We start from the raw sequence: 12,234 nt of genomic DNA, 5'->3' as shown, positions 1-12,234 counted from the left end.
AACCGAATCTGTGGTACGAGTCGAATCGGTCGATTTGAGGGAAGAGACTGAAAGCCTGTCGTCTTCCATTGGGGTGTACATACTCTTTTGCGTAAGCGGTTCAGACCTTCCTCGAACTCTTGGTCTCTCTTGGATTGAGATTGGAATTGGTGGGGCAGGGTTTTGCATAAACATCCAAGGGTTGGGAGTAAGGCATAGGCTGAGGAGGAGGGTAGTTCGGGAAGCCTTGTGGTGGGTAGTAACATTGAGGTGGAAATTGGTAGTAAATCGGAGGTACTTGCTGGAACTGAGGTTGCTGAGGAGACTGTTGTGGTTCTGCAGCTTTCGGTTCTTCTGGTTGGGATATGGGCTCGGTTGGTGGGACGTCGGACATCTGTTTGTGGCTTAACCGTCGGAAGGAAAAACCTTTCCTGTCGGAAGGAAAAACCTTTCCTGTCGGAAGGAAAAACCTTTCCTGTCGGAAGGAAAAACCTTTCCTGTCGGAAGGAAAAACCTTTCCTGTCGGAAGGAAAAACTTTTTCTGAAGTTCGACCAAAAGTTCTCAATTTTCGAAAATTTGAATGGTTTACGGACGGACAACTGGAAGAGTTCTTCCTGTCGTCGGGAAAATTTTTTCCAGTTGTCGGGAAAATTTTTTCCAGTTGTCGGGAAAATATTTTCCTGTCGGATGGAAGGACTCGGAATGCCAGAAGGATTTGACGAGGCAATTTACCTTATAGAGATAAATGAAGTTGTTAAGCAGTACTTGCGCAGGGTAATGAAGCCCAAGGTCAAGTTCACCAGTATTTCTGGAAGGTCTACACTTCAGCTCGAGACTTCGACTGGAATTCCAATTCAAATACCAGACGGGACAGCCTACGACGACATAAAGGACGCCAAAAGAGAAGCTCTTGTTAAGTTCCTAAACAAACGTCCTTGGATAAAAATACCAAACAAGGAGAACCCCCTACCCCATATGAAATTGGCAATTCAGTCTCTCCTTCACTTCTCGGGTCAGCCGTTCTACATAACCTGTGAAGGCGACATCCAACCAGTTCAGTCAACCTTAACGTTTTGAGTAAAAACATTTTTTTTCATTTTTTGAATGAAGCAAGTTAAATTCGTCCCACACCAATCTCAATGGACCGATGAAGAGTTTCAAGCCATGGTTGAAGGCGTTGAGAACGACATAGACGGCGAACTTGAAGGAGCTCAAACCACAATTGCAACCAAAATTGCAGAAGTCAAGGAACAGATAGCTCCACTTAAAGCTACCAAAGCTACTCTTGACCTCATGGATACTTACCGTTTAGAAGTAAAGAGTGGAATAAGACAATTAAAATTAAAACTTCTAAACTACGAAGCTATACTCCAAAAGTTAGCAGAAATGAGAAGACTTTACCAGAGCTACTTACATGTAAGGGACTTACCTTCATGCAGTCCGACCAAAGATGAATTTTCTGACATTGTCCCAATTTTGTCCGAAAGTCAGCTCAGATGTTTTGAACTGCTCCCAACATATCCAGAATATGAACGTTTGCCTGAACTCTTCCGCAATCTCAAAAAACGTTTTTTGGTTCTCATGTTCGAAACTTTTATCGGAAGAGACAACAAACGTTCAGAAGAAGAACAAGATATTATTTTAAACTTGTTGTATGACTTAACCGTCATAACAAGCTTTTTGAAGTAAAACCGTCATTCTCAAACCACTTCATTTTTTCGATGTCCGAACAAGCACCGAAGCCGAACACAATGGCAGATGTCCTTTCAATGTTGCCAGACAAGCGCCCAGTTCAAATTCAAATTTTGAATTTGAAAGCTCATCTGACAAACACCGTTAAGACTCTCCAAAGTAGTCTTATGGAAGAGATGAAGGGACTTAAAGGTGAGTTCCTCATGAACCAAGCTTCCAATGAGAAAGTCCTGAACGATTTGACGGAAACCTTGCGCATTTACGCGAGAGAGAACCGAGACCTTGCCAGACTCATCTACCGTTTCTTCGAAGAGATAGACGCCATCTGGAAGGTACTCGGAAAGGACAGAACCTCCAACACCGTAATTCGTGAACACAGAATTGAAGAAGGAATTGTCGAGGAAGAAGAGAAACACGAAGAAGAGGAAGAGGAAGAAGAGGAAGAAGAGAAACACGAAGAAGAGGAAGTTTGGGCAACCCTTGTTGCCGATGACAGTTATGAAATTTCCCAACCCTACCCATACAAAATCCGCAACAAGGAGACAGGCAAGGTTCTTACCCCAGTCCTCAACAACTTGGGACACTTGAACCTTAACCTTCGGAATCGCGGTTCAATTTCCATGGGCAAGCTTGTCGCAATTCAATGGGTTCCAAATCCAGCAAGAAGACGAAGGTCAGACACATTGACGGTGACAAGCTCAACAACCGTAAGGAGAACCTCGAGTGGTTCTAAGAGTAAAAAAATTTTATTTTAGGGGGAAACCCCAAGTAAATTTAGGTGTTTATTTGGATAAGTATGTGAAATTAAGGTCAATTTGCAAAATTAGTTCCCGACCTTTGAATTGGACTCTTTCGTTCTCCCAGTTGCGTAGGAGGTCGTCCCAGAGGAGTTGGTAGATTTGCCAATCCAAGGACGATTTGTCCTCCCAGGCATTGAGGATGTACTGCTCGTAGAGTCTCATGACCTCTGCCTTGCACCAGACACCCTCTCCCTTGGAACGTAAGGCTTCTTCGAAGTGCTCGAATGCGATTGGCTGCGTGACCATCCGAAATGACACTTTTTGTACGTTTGGTCAATGTTCGTGTCTCGTGCCATAGTCGACGAAAATACAAACAAACAGGTTATATATGAGTTTGAGACCAAGAATGGTGTAACTCGACCTGTCCGATTCAAATTCGAATAAAAATTTTTTACTTCATGCAATGTTTTATTTCTGTGCCGTCTTCAAGTATGCCCCAGTACTTACGCTTGGAGAGGACATGAACTTCGGGAAAATATTTTGCTTAAAAAGCCCATCTTCTCACCGACTAAACCCATTTCAATGAGTTTGTTGTATCCTTCTTCGTTCGTCATGAGTGTCGATGTTCTCATAGTAAACCACAACTTTGGATTTGACTTCGGAGAAGAATTTGTTGTAGTTGTCAAGGACTGCTTTTGCGAACTGAGGGTAAGACCAATGTTCGACAATAGGTTTTAATGTGGTTACTAAGCCACTTTGACCTTGAGTGAATTCGTACTTCAAAACAAAGGGGGAGAACCTTTCAACAAAGTTGTCGACCTTCTCATAATGTTTACTCTTCATCTCTTGAGGTTTTTTAATGGAATATCCCCATGTCGAATTCATAAGCAATTTGAGTGTCATTGCAAGTTTGGGGTTTGAAGCTTTCCTAATATCATACAGTTGTTGTATGACTTTTCCAACTGTATAGTTCCTTCCTGGGAACTCACCGTCTTCGTTTGGAATTCCAGTCGGGATATATTGGACGAACCTCATGTACGCAGCGTTAAGGTCGACATAGTATATTTTTTCGTATGAGTCGAACTTGTCGCAACCAATGGGTCCAGTTCGTGGAAATTCAAGTGAGTCTCTTATCTTCTGAGAAACTTCTCCTGTTATCTCATAAACATCGTCGAAGCAACCTGTTTCATATAAAACCTTCTGACCTAACTCAGATGCTCTCCAATACAATTTGACGTCAATTGGATGTCTCAATGGAAGTTTGTTTATAGCATCTTGAAGTTCTTGCAACCTCATTGGAAGTTCTTCTGGTTCAGGTTGGTATCCGAACAATCCAACTCCTTTTGGAATTGTGTACTTCTTTTGTACTAGAACTTTGTCTGGAACAACTTTTGGTCTTGCTAACAATGAAAAGTTTGTTTCGTCTTTTGGTACAAAAGTTTCTGTCAGCTTGTCATCTGGAATTGGTTCCAACAAACCTTTCTCGAAAAGAATGTTAACAGCTCTGACAATGTTGCACTTGCCTTTTCCGAACAATGGGTTTGTAAGACTTTCGTTCAACATGAAGTGGTTGTGGACAATTACAATCTTCAACCATGGTAAGTCTTTGTCAACAACATAGTCGTCATGTGAAGAACCTTTAGCTGTAGGTATGTTGACTCGGATATTGACATTTGCCAACGGTGCAATTTTTGCCAATTGACCTCTGAGAATGTACCTTGTCTTCACACATGACTCAAGATACTTCATCTTCTCTTCTGAAACAAGACCAGAGTTCCTGAGACATGTAAGAATGCAAGGTTCATTGACAATTGTTTCAATTGAATTGTAAATTCCATACCTTGTCAAGTCAATGTCAGACTTATTTATGAACGGGAAGTATCCAGCATGTTGTCTGACTGCTTGAGGGTTAGGTTGGTACCATTCGAACTTGACACTTGCAATTCCTTCAATTGCATTCAAAATGTCTGAGTCGGAGTCAACCATTTGTTCTCTCTTTGTAGTCTTGAAAGCGTCAAGAAGTTGTGCGGCTGTTGTGACATTGCCATGTGCATAGTAAATGTGACCGTCCAAATCTGTTACGGTTAGTCTGAGATTGTATCCTTTCTTATTTCCGTCTTGTATGGCAGCAAGTACACCCATGAAGCCTTCTTTGTTCTTTCCTTCGTCAAAGTTTACTGTAAAGGTTCGACCAGATGTAATTTGACTTCTAACTTCACGATACTTCTCATATGCATATCTTGTTCTTTCCATGGGAGCATGCATCTCACTACCTTTTTTCCTTCTCAAAGGATGCAATTGTTCGTCATGTTTCCAGTAGAATCTGGCAAAGCCGTCGTGTCCTTCAACTTGAGGTTCACTAACATCGAAAGGCATGTCCATAAGACGTTCTTCTTCTAACCTCTCTAGTCTGTTTGGATAATTTGCGCGTGCTGTTTCCAAGTCCATTTCATAGGTCAGACCAGCCAGTTTGTCATAGACTTTTATGGGTCTTCCCTTCCTATATTTAAAATTCTTCGAAACTTTCCAACCATATCTTTCTAACTCTGCTTTTATTCTAGCAGATTTTCTATCCATTCTATATGGGGGCATTTTTATAAAAATAAAAAAATATTTTTTTCTTTACTTTACGTAACCGCCTGCTGCCATAAGTCTTTGACGCCAACCCATACCAGCTAATGAAGGTTGACTTGGTTTAGTTTGGAAACTAACCTTTGGTTTTGGTTTTTCTTCAGTTTGTGGCTTCCCTTCTTCTATCGGTTTTTCGTCACTTTTCGGTTCCTCTGACTTTACCTCACTTGCAGGTATGGTTGTGTCGTCAACATCTTCATAAATATCATATGCCATTTGTTTTTGTTTTCCTTTCAACTTTTTGTGTTTGTTGTAAAGTTTAGAATATTTCGACTCTAAGTCAATGAGATGTTCTATAATGAACTGTTGGTCAGTGAAGTAAACTTTTCCATCTGTTGTCTCGAAAGCTCCTTCAGACTTCAATATTTTATTTGTGAGAGTCTGTTTCTTTTTTGAGATACTAGCCGTTCCATTTCTATGAAAAGTGACTTTATAGTTAGGGTTTGTATTTCCAGACCTGGCACTTTCTATTATTGAATTTTTCTCTTCATCTGTAAGTTCTTTGACAGGTTTTGACAATGGTTCTGAACTTTTTGTTTGTGGTGTCAAATCTACCGTTTCAACTTCTTCGGTCATTTCATCTCAGTAAAAAATTTTAGTTTGGTTTGTTTTCAACTGGTTGTTTAGGTTTTTTAAGTCGGTCTAAAACTTCCTGAGGTATAGGAAGAACTTGACAAACACGTTGTGTAACTGCTGGAAGTCGACAAATCCATCTTGAACCCATTTGTCTCAATGCTGTATTGTTCATTTCATCTCAGTAAAAAATTTACATTCCCCACGTTTGAGGCGGTTGAGGTTGGTTATTGTTTACCCATTGTTGTGCATGGTTATATCCTCTGTTAAAGAATCTTTCACCTTGGTCCATATAGTGTCCTGCTTGGTTATAGTAGTCATTTGCTTTGTTATAATAGTTTCCTGCTTGTCTTCCTACATTGTCCATCCATCCTTGAACTTTTCCTCTTGTTTCAGGATTTGGAATAAGATTTGCTGCATCTCGTGCTACCTCCCAACCTTTCTGTACAGTTTGTATAATAGGTTGTGCTTTCTCTTTCAGTATACCTAATGTACTCAAAATCTTCCTTCCAATTCCAAATGCACCTCTGGCTATTGTTCCCACTGCGGGCAAAAATCTGGATGCAACTCCTGCTAATGCGCCAAATAAACCCATTTCTTATGGGTAAAAATGACGAATCCAAACAAGGACCCCTATGTTTCTAAAGCGACAAAGAAAGCACTCATGATAAAAATCTTTAGTTCAACACCAAATGCTTGGTTTATGGATATCTTGGAAAACATTCCGAGGTATAGAGAAGATGGACCACCATACTGGCTAATATTTGTCGGTCAAAACACAAGATACTGTGAAGCCATACCATTACAGTCCAAAAATATTTTAGATATCTTGCAGCTTTGACAATATTCGTTGACAAATACCATCCAACAAAACTGACATCTGACTGTGAAAGTTCTTTCAAATCAGACGATATTAAAAAACTATCTGCGTTCAAAAAATGTAAACCAATATTTCATTGTCGACCAAAACCATTCTGCTCTTGGTGTCATTGACAGTTGTATAAAAATCTTAAGAGACTTAAATCAACCACAAGGTGGTGAGGTAGATGAAATGTCATATGACGACAAATATAGACATTTCTCCATGGCAAAGATGAGACAAGTTTTAAATATTTACAAACCGTAAACAAAAAGGTTTGGGAAACCACTCCCCCGAAGAAATGAAAAACAACCCTGACTTAGAGAAAGACTATATATTTAATAGTTTAGTCAAAAGAGACAAACAAGAAAGAATGCCAGGCTTCAAACTTAAGAAAGGTGACAAAGTAAAAATAGAAATACCTAAACGCGACCCATATGAAAATACTATTGACTATGACAACAATGGGAACTCGACAGGTACTCACATTCGTGTTCGTAAAAATAGAAGAAAGTATACAAGAGAATATTATGAAGTTTTAGGCAAACATGGCAAAATGTACAGACTGCAAGCAGAAGATAAAACTACTATTGTCAGACCTCGTTTCAAACTTGTCAAAGTTCAAGGTGGTATACTTTCAAAGACAGTTCCTAACAAATATAAGACAACTCCTGACGAATATGCTAAAGAAGTTGAAAATGACGACTAAGCAATTCTATACCATGCGTAAACTGTCATGTAAGGTGGCATGTAGTCTTTACTTTGTCCCGTTGTTTGCGTATACCCTGAAACGCGATGTGTATGGTTTCCTCTCCCTGAGTGTTACTCCAGTAACAATTATAGCAAACTTAACGTTGTCTTTAACATCATATCCTTTACCTTTTATCATTCCTGACCAATCCCAATATCTATGCTTATGCCAACCTGCTTGAGATGTACTTAAATCTATGTAGTGACTGTGCGCAGGTAATTTTCACCTGAAATCGTTTTACTTCCACCTGTTTCCTTTGAAGAGTTTGCACAATACAAAAACCTGTCGACTATTTGAGTCCAAGTTCCAAAACCAAGTACTACTTCTGGTCTGGTAGAGTTCATTGACGTATAAATAGAACCTATAGGATATACTGTTTGAAGCATTTCTGTCTTTAACGTTTGAAGCTCTGTTTTGTCTGCTTTTTTATATAACTTTTCTTCAAGTTCATTTACGTCAGAGATGCTATGTCTATGATATTTTTGTGGGTATGTTCCTTCTGTCCATGCTAAAATACGTTCTTTTGTTGCATCTACATATCCAGCTATCCATGTCGAGTCTGCTTTTGTATTCCTTAACTCTGTAACACCTTTCTCAAGCTCTTTCAACTGTTGTCCATCTTCCATTAAACCTCTGGTATGACTTGAAACCGTTTGTGCCAACATATCTACAGTTTCTTTGTCGGCTTTAAGGTCTAAACATCCTGAAACCCATCCTGTATCAGCTTTAGTTTTTAAAATCTTCGATGTCCGTTCATGGTACCATTCAACCCTTTTTATAATTTCATTGTCTTTTTCATCCACATATTCCTTATCTGCCTTCTTCACTAACCCACTAGCCAGATATGCTAACTCATCGTCAACATACTCTTTGTCAGCTTTCTTTTCAACATCCTCTTTTGTTGCATATGTTGCATCTGCTCTGTCATGTTCTTCTTGAACTTTTTCAATGACATACTCTTTGTCAGCTTTGTTGTCAATATCTGCTTTCAAAAGAAGTTCATCTATAGGTTTCTCGTTTAAAGTTCTTTTTGTTGGATTTATACAAACAGTATGGTTCTTGTTGTCTTGAAATAGAAACTCATCTGTCATTGGGTTTAATGTCAGTTTTAAGTTTCCTTCTTTCAATGACTCAGATATCTTAGAATAGTTTGAAAAGTTTGTTGTGTTCTTATTTAGAGCTTGCATAATGAGTTGTCGGTTGTGTTGTATTTCTCTCATGGAAGCAATATCTTTCGACATTTTTATTCTAGATAAAATATGCTTCCAATAGAAAAAGAAAATTCAAGAGTTGCTACAACTAAACCATTAGATGAACTTTTTACTAATGTCGGTCAAAAGTTTGAGACAGAGACCGTAAAGCATGAAGGCTATCGTTTTGACTACCCATTAAGATGGTTAAGAGACCCATCTGTCACAAAAGCTATTGGCTTTCGTAGAATGAAGTTTGTGTCTGTAGAAGATAAAAGTTTTCCATTTATTGTAAGGTTTCATATAGATTATATATCTGAAGGGAAACGAAAAATGTGGGAAGAAATTGAGCTAATACAAGTTGACCTTTCATCTTCTCTACAGACTGCGTTAAAAAATATAGAAGATAAAATAAATTCATGTTATGCAAAATATGCTGATGAATATGCAAATACCGAGAGCACACTTTATGTGAGAATTGTATATGACAAACAAAATTCACAAGTGTCATTTCAAATCTACGAAGACAATCCAAAGAAAGACGAACAAATATATACAGAATTCACTGCAATGTCATGGTATTATTTGCAAAGAATGTTAAATCAGAAAGTCAAACTTCCTTTAGCAAATATTTACAGTCGATATGCAAGAGATGAACCATATTTATTTAAAGATGTTTTCGACCCAGCTGCTATTATTGTTCATGCTTCATTTTCTGGCGCCCAAAACTCTTTCTTATGCTTGGCAAATGACTTTTACGAAAAACCTACAAAGTTATACGAACCACCAAGTGGAAGTATTTCAGACTTTCAAGTATGGTTTACTACAGATGGGAGAAAAAGAATAATTCCATTATACCACGCGTTTTACTTAGAACTTAGTTTCATATACAACTACTATCGAACGGTAAAAATATAATTTTTTAATACGGTTGAGGTGTTGGATTTGGTTGCCAACTAGACTGTGGTGCAGGTTCAGGCTGTTGTATAACAGGAGCTTGTTCTTCTGGTTCAGGGTCTTTAGGTATAATACCAACGAACTGACCTACTCTTTTACCAATATTTTTGACACCGTTCCAAATTCCTCTTCCGACAGATTTTATTCCATTCCATATACCTCTTCCAACTCTTCTGAAGAAGTTTCCAATACTACTGAAGAAACCCATTTTACTATATGTAAAAATCTAATGTCCGCCTAGTCTCTTACGTTTCCTGTTGAGTTCCATAGCATTCTTTAACTGGAGCTCATACATTCTGTTTCTCCTCTGGTAGAAAACATATTCTGGGTCAACTCCTGTGTTCGCGTCATCTGCATAAAGTTGTTTATATCCCACTTCAGGGTTTGTATAAAACTCTTTCCATCTCATATTTGCATACCATGGTGGCAAACCTAACGCAGCGTCATTTGACATGGCAGTTTGCATTTGTACATCTGTTGGCACTTGACCATAGTTTGCCATTGCAGTTTGTATTCTAACTTCATTTGGAATATTCTCTGGGTTTGGTTGTCCAGGTTGCTGTGCATTCGCTAAGTTCTGTGCGTCCATTTAATATTAGATAAAAATATCTCTTACGAGTACATATACTGAACATTTGCAGGCATTGGTTCATCTTCATATTCTCTATATCTTTCTGCCACGTCAAATAAGTAAATGACACAATGGAAAAAACCTAAAACAAGTAGTCCTATTTCAAACCACATTTACTTACTAATAAAATTTCTTTGTTATGACACTTTCTCCAGTTTATAGGACCTCTCTCATATTCTATCTTGTCATATATAAACTCATAGTCATGTATGTCCTCTAACCATCTCATGACACTTTCCAAACCACTTTTATCGGATGTAAAGTAAAAGCATGGACAGTTATGTAAAACGTCTAAAGTTTCTAAAGAGTCTCTCAAAGTCCAGTCTGCTTGGTATTGAAAATCGTATGTGTTAAAGAACGGCGGGTCTACTATAAAGAAAACATTTTCCTTGTTTTTATATTTTTCATACAACTCTGTCCAACGACATCTCACAAACTCTATACCCTCAGTATATTTTTCTATGTCCTCTTTGAAAACCTTTGTATAGTTAAGATATAAAACTTTTGACATAAGTGTTTCAATGTCATGAACTCTTATAGCACCACTATATAATAGTCTAGCAGATATACTATCCCAGTCTATATATTCTGCTTTTTTCAAAACCTCTCTCACAATATTTTTCTTATCTAATGGTATACGTTCCATCTTACCTATCTGAATCTTTTCTTTTAACTCACTCAATATTTTGTTAGTGTCTGGAATATGTTTGAGACGGTCCATATAGTTGTCGAAGTCATTGCATATAATCTTTGAGTCTGGGAATATTGTATGGCACAAATGGGATATATAGAAACTTCCACCGAACAAATCTACAAATGTTAGACCATTCGGTAGTTTCTTAAGTTCTCTCAATAGAATATCTTTACATTTACTCTTATTTCCAAAGAACGGTAACGGTGGTTTTGTAAAATTCATTTATATATAATAATAAAAATGTTTTTACCCGAAAAAGTGACAGAAAAGCGGCTTTTGACAGATGTTTTGTAAAGACTTCTTCGTAAAGACTTTGTTGAGACTTCTTCGTAAATGAGTGTAAATGACCCAAAAATATATTTTAGGGTAGAAGGGTATATCTAACCTCTTTTCTAACCTCTTTTCTACCCTCTTGAATTTTCATGAATTTCTTCGTAAAGACTTTGTTAAGACTTCTTCGTAAAGACTTTGTTGAGACTTCTTCGTAAAGACTTTGTCAAGACTTCATCGTAAAGACTTTGTTGAGATTTCTTCGTAAATGACCCTAGTAGTATATTTTTGGTGTAAATTTCATGAAAATTCAAGAGGGTAGAAAAGAGGTTAGAAAAGAGGTTAGATATACCCTTCTACCCTAAAGTATATTTTTGGTGTAAATTTCATGAAAATTCAAGAGGGTAGAAAAGAGGTTAGAAAAGAGGTTAGATATACCCTTCTACCCTAAAATATATTTTTGGTGTAAATTTCATGAAAATTCTGAGTAAAATGACAGATGTTTATAGGACCTCTCTCATATTCTAAACATCTTCGGGGCTAGAGGGCACGAAGTGCCTGGAAGCCCCACTACCTTTTTTTTTTTTTTTTTTTTTTTTGAATGAATTCTTAGATTCTTGTAAATCTTGAAAATAAAAAAAATGCCAACATAAATTTTTATAAAAAATACCAAAAAAGTGACATAAAATGTTTTGATTTTCAATTTCAAGGGATTATATCCCTTGATAAAGATAATGATATTACAATTTTGAATAAACAATCTTTGTACTTAAATAATATTATGTTCATATTATATGAAAACTATCCTTTCTGCTCTAAACGAAATTTTATCACCAATTCTTTCATATACTCTGACGAAATATATGAAAATTCATTACTTGTTGAGATTATTCTTCGATTCCGGTCCAAGTCTTGATACTTGGACGCTCTTTTATGAGAATTCAGAAATCACCAAAAATCACACTGAAAATACAATATTAAAACCAACAGGAGTAGGAAATTATTATGTTACAACATGTTTATTCAATGGAATTAATGATATTGTTGTCTATATAAACATCAATTCTCTAACAAAACTTCTTATTTCTATTTCTGGATTCAATGGCACAAAAACTCCATCTCAAACAGTTTATTCTTTATTTGGAAGTTGTGTTATCTATCGAACATGTGCCACAAAATCTATACAAACAGGATCTGATGATGAAGGAGTATTTTTATATTCATTACCATTAAATACAAACAACAAAAACATTTTTGAAGATTCAT

At 37.2% G+C, this 12,234-nt stretch overlaps 9 protein-coding genes across 9 annotated transcripts, besides 1 other annotated feature; 3 read left to right on the top strand and 6 right to left on the bottom strand.

The window, feature by feature from the left end:
* Window positions 1-8,347: part of a mobile genetic element that runs on past the window's edge.
* On the bottom strand, window positions 151-373 carry TVAGG3_0449360 (uncharacterized protein; the record flags this gene model as incomplete). The annotated part of the gene is made up of 1 exon (XM_051234558.1): window positions 151-373. A coding segment is annotated over one exon (223 nt), but the record flags the coding sequence as incomplete, so codon positions are not given.
* On the top strand, window positions 668-1,057 carry TVAGG3_0449350 (uncharacterized protein; the record flags this gene model as incomplete). The annotated part of the gene is made up of 1 exon (XM_051234557.1): window positions 668-1,057. The coding sequence occupies one exon, from the start codon at window positions 668-670 to the stop codon at window positions 1,055-1,057; it is 390 nt and encodes a 129-aa protein (XP_051104287.1).
* Window positions 1,085-1,360, top strand: TVAGG3_0449340 (uncharacterized protein; the record flags this gene model as incomplete). The annotated part of the gene is made up of 1 exon (XM_051234556.1): window positions 1,085-1,360. A coding segment is annotated over one exon (276 nt), but the record flags the coding sequence as incomplete, so codon positions are not given.
* TVAGG3_0449330 (cytochrome B-C1 complex subunit 6, mitochondrial family) lies at window positions 1,963-2,405 on the top strand (the record flags this gene model as incomplete). The annotated part of the gene is made up of 1 exon (XM_051234555.1): window positions 1,963-2,405. A coding segment is annotated over one exon (443 nt), but the record flags the coding sequence as incomplete, so codon positions are not given.
* TVAGG3_0449320 (uncharacterized protein) lies at window positions 2,455-2,718 on the bottom strand (the record flags this gene model as incomplete). The annotated part of the gene is made up of 1 exon (XM_051234554.1): window positions 2,455-2,718. One exon carries the CDS (start codon window positions 2,716-2,718, stop codon window positions 2,455-2,457), a length of 264 nt encoding a protein of 87 aa, XP_051104284.1.
* Window positions 3,304-4,161, bottom strand: TVAGG3_0449310 (uncharacterized protein; the record flags this gene model as incomplete). Its single annotated transcript, XM_051234553.1, has 1 exon — window positions 3,304-4,161. A coding segment is annotated over one exon (858 nt), but the record flags the coding sequence as incomplete, so codon positions are not given.
* Window positions 5,035-5,619, bottom strand: TVAGG3_0449300 (phage tail repeat-like family; the record flags this gene model as incomplete). Its single annotated transcript, XM_051234552.1, has 1 exon — window positions 5,035-5,619. One exon carries the CDS (start codon window positions 5,617-5,619, stop codon window positions 5,035-5,037), a length of 585 nt encoding a protein of 194 aa, XP_051104282.1.
* A 991-nt stretch (window positions 8,348-9,338) lies between the features above and the next one.
* On the bottom strand, window positions 9,339-9,581 carry TVAGG3_0449280 (serine threonine-protein phosphatase family; the record flags this gene model as incomplete). The annotated part of the gene is made up of 1 exon (XM_051234551.1): window positions 9,339-9,581. One exon carries the CDS (start codon window positions 9,579-9,581, stop codon window positions 9,339-9,341), a length of 243 nt encoding a protein of 80 aa, XP_051104281.1.
* Window positions 9,582-9,599: 18 nt separating this feature from the next.
* TVAGG3_0449270 (uncharacterized protein) lies at window positions 9,600-9,962 on the bottom strand (the record flags this gene model as incomplete). Its single annotated transcript, XM_051234550.1, has 1 exon — window positions 9,600-9,962. One exon carries the CDS (start codon window positions 9,960-9,962, stop codon window positions 9,600-9,602), a length of 363 nt encoding a protein of 120 aa, XP_051104280.1.
* Window positions 9,963-12,234: the final 2,272 nt, after the last annotated feature.

The sequence above is a fragment of the Trichomonas vaginalis genome, chromosome V (assembly GCF_026262505.1).
Source record: "Trichomonas vaginalis G3 chromosome V, whole genome shotgun sequence".
NCBI lineage: Eukaryota > Parabasalia > Trichomonadida > Trichomonadidae > Trichomonas > Trichomonas vaginalis.
Note: the sequence above shows the minus strand (reverse complement) of the source record. Positions and strands in the feature narration are given on the sequence as shown.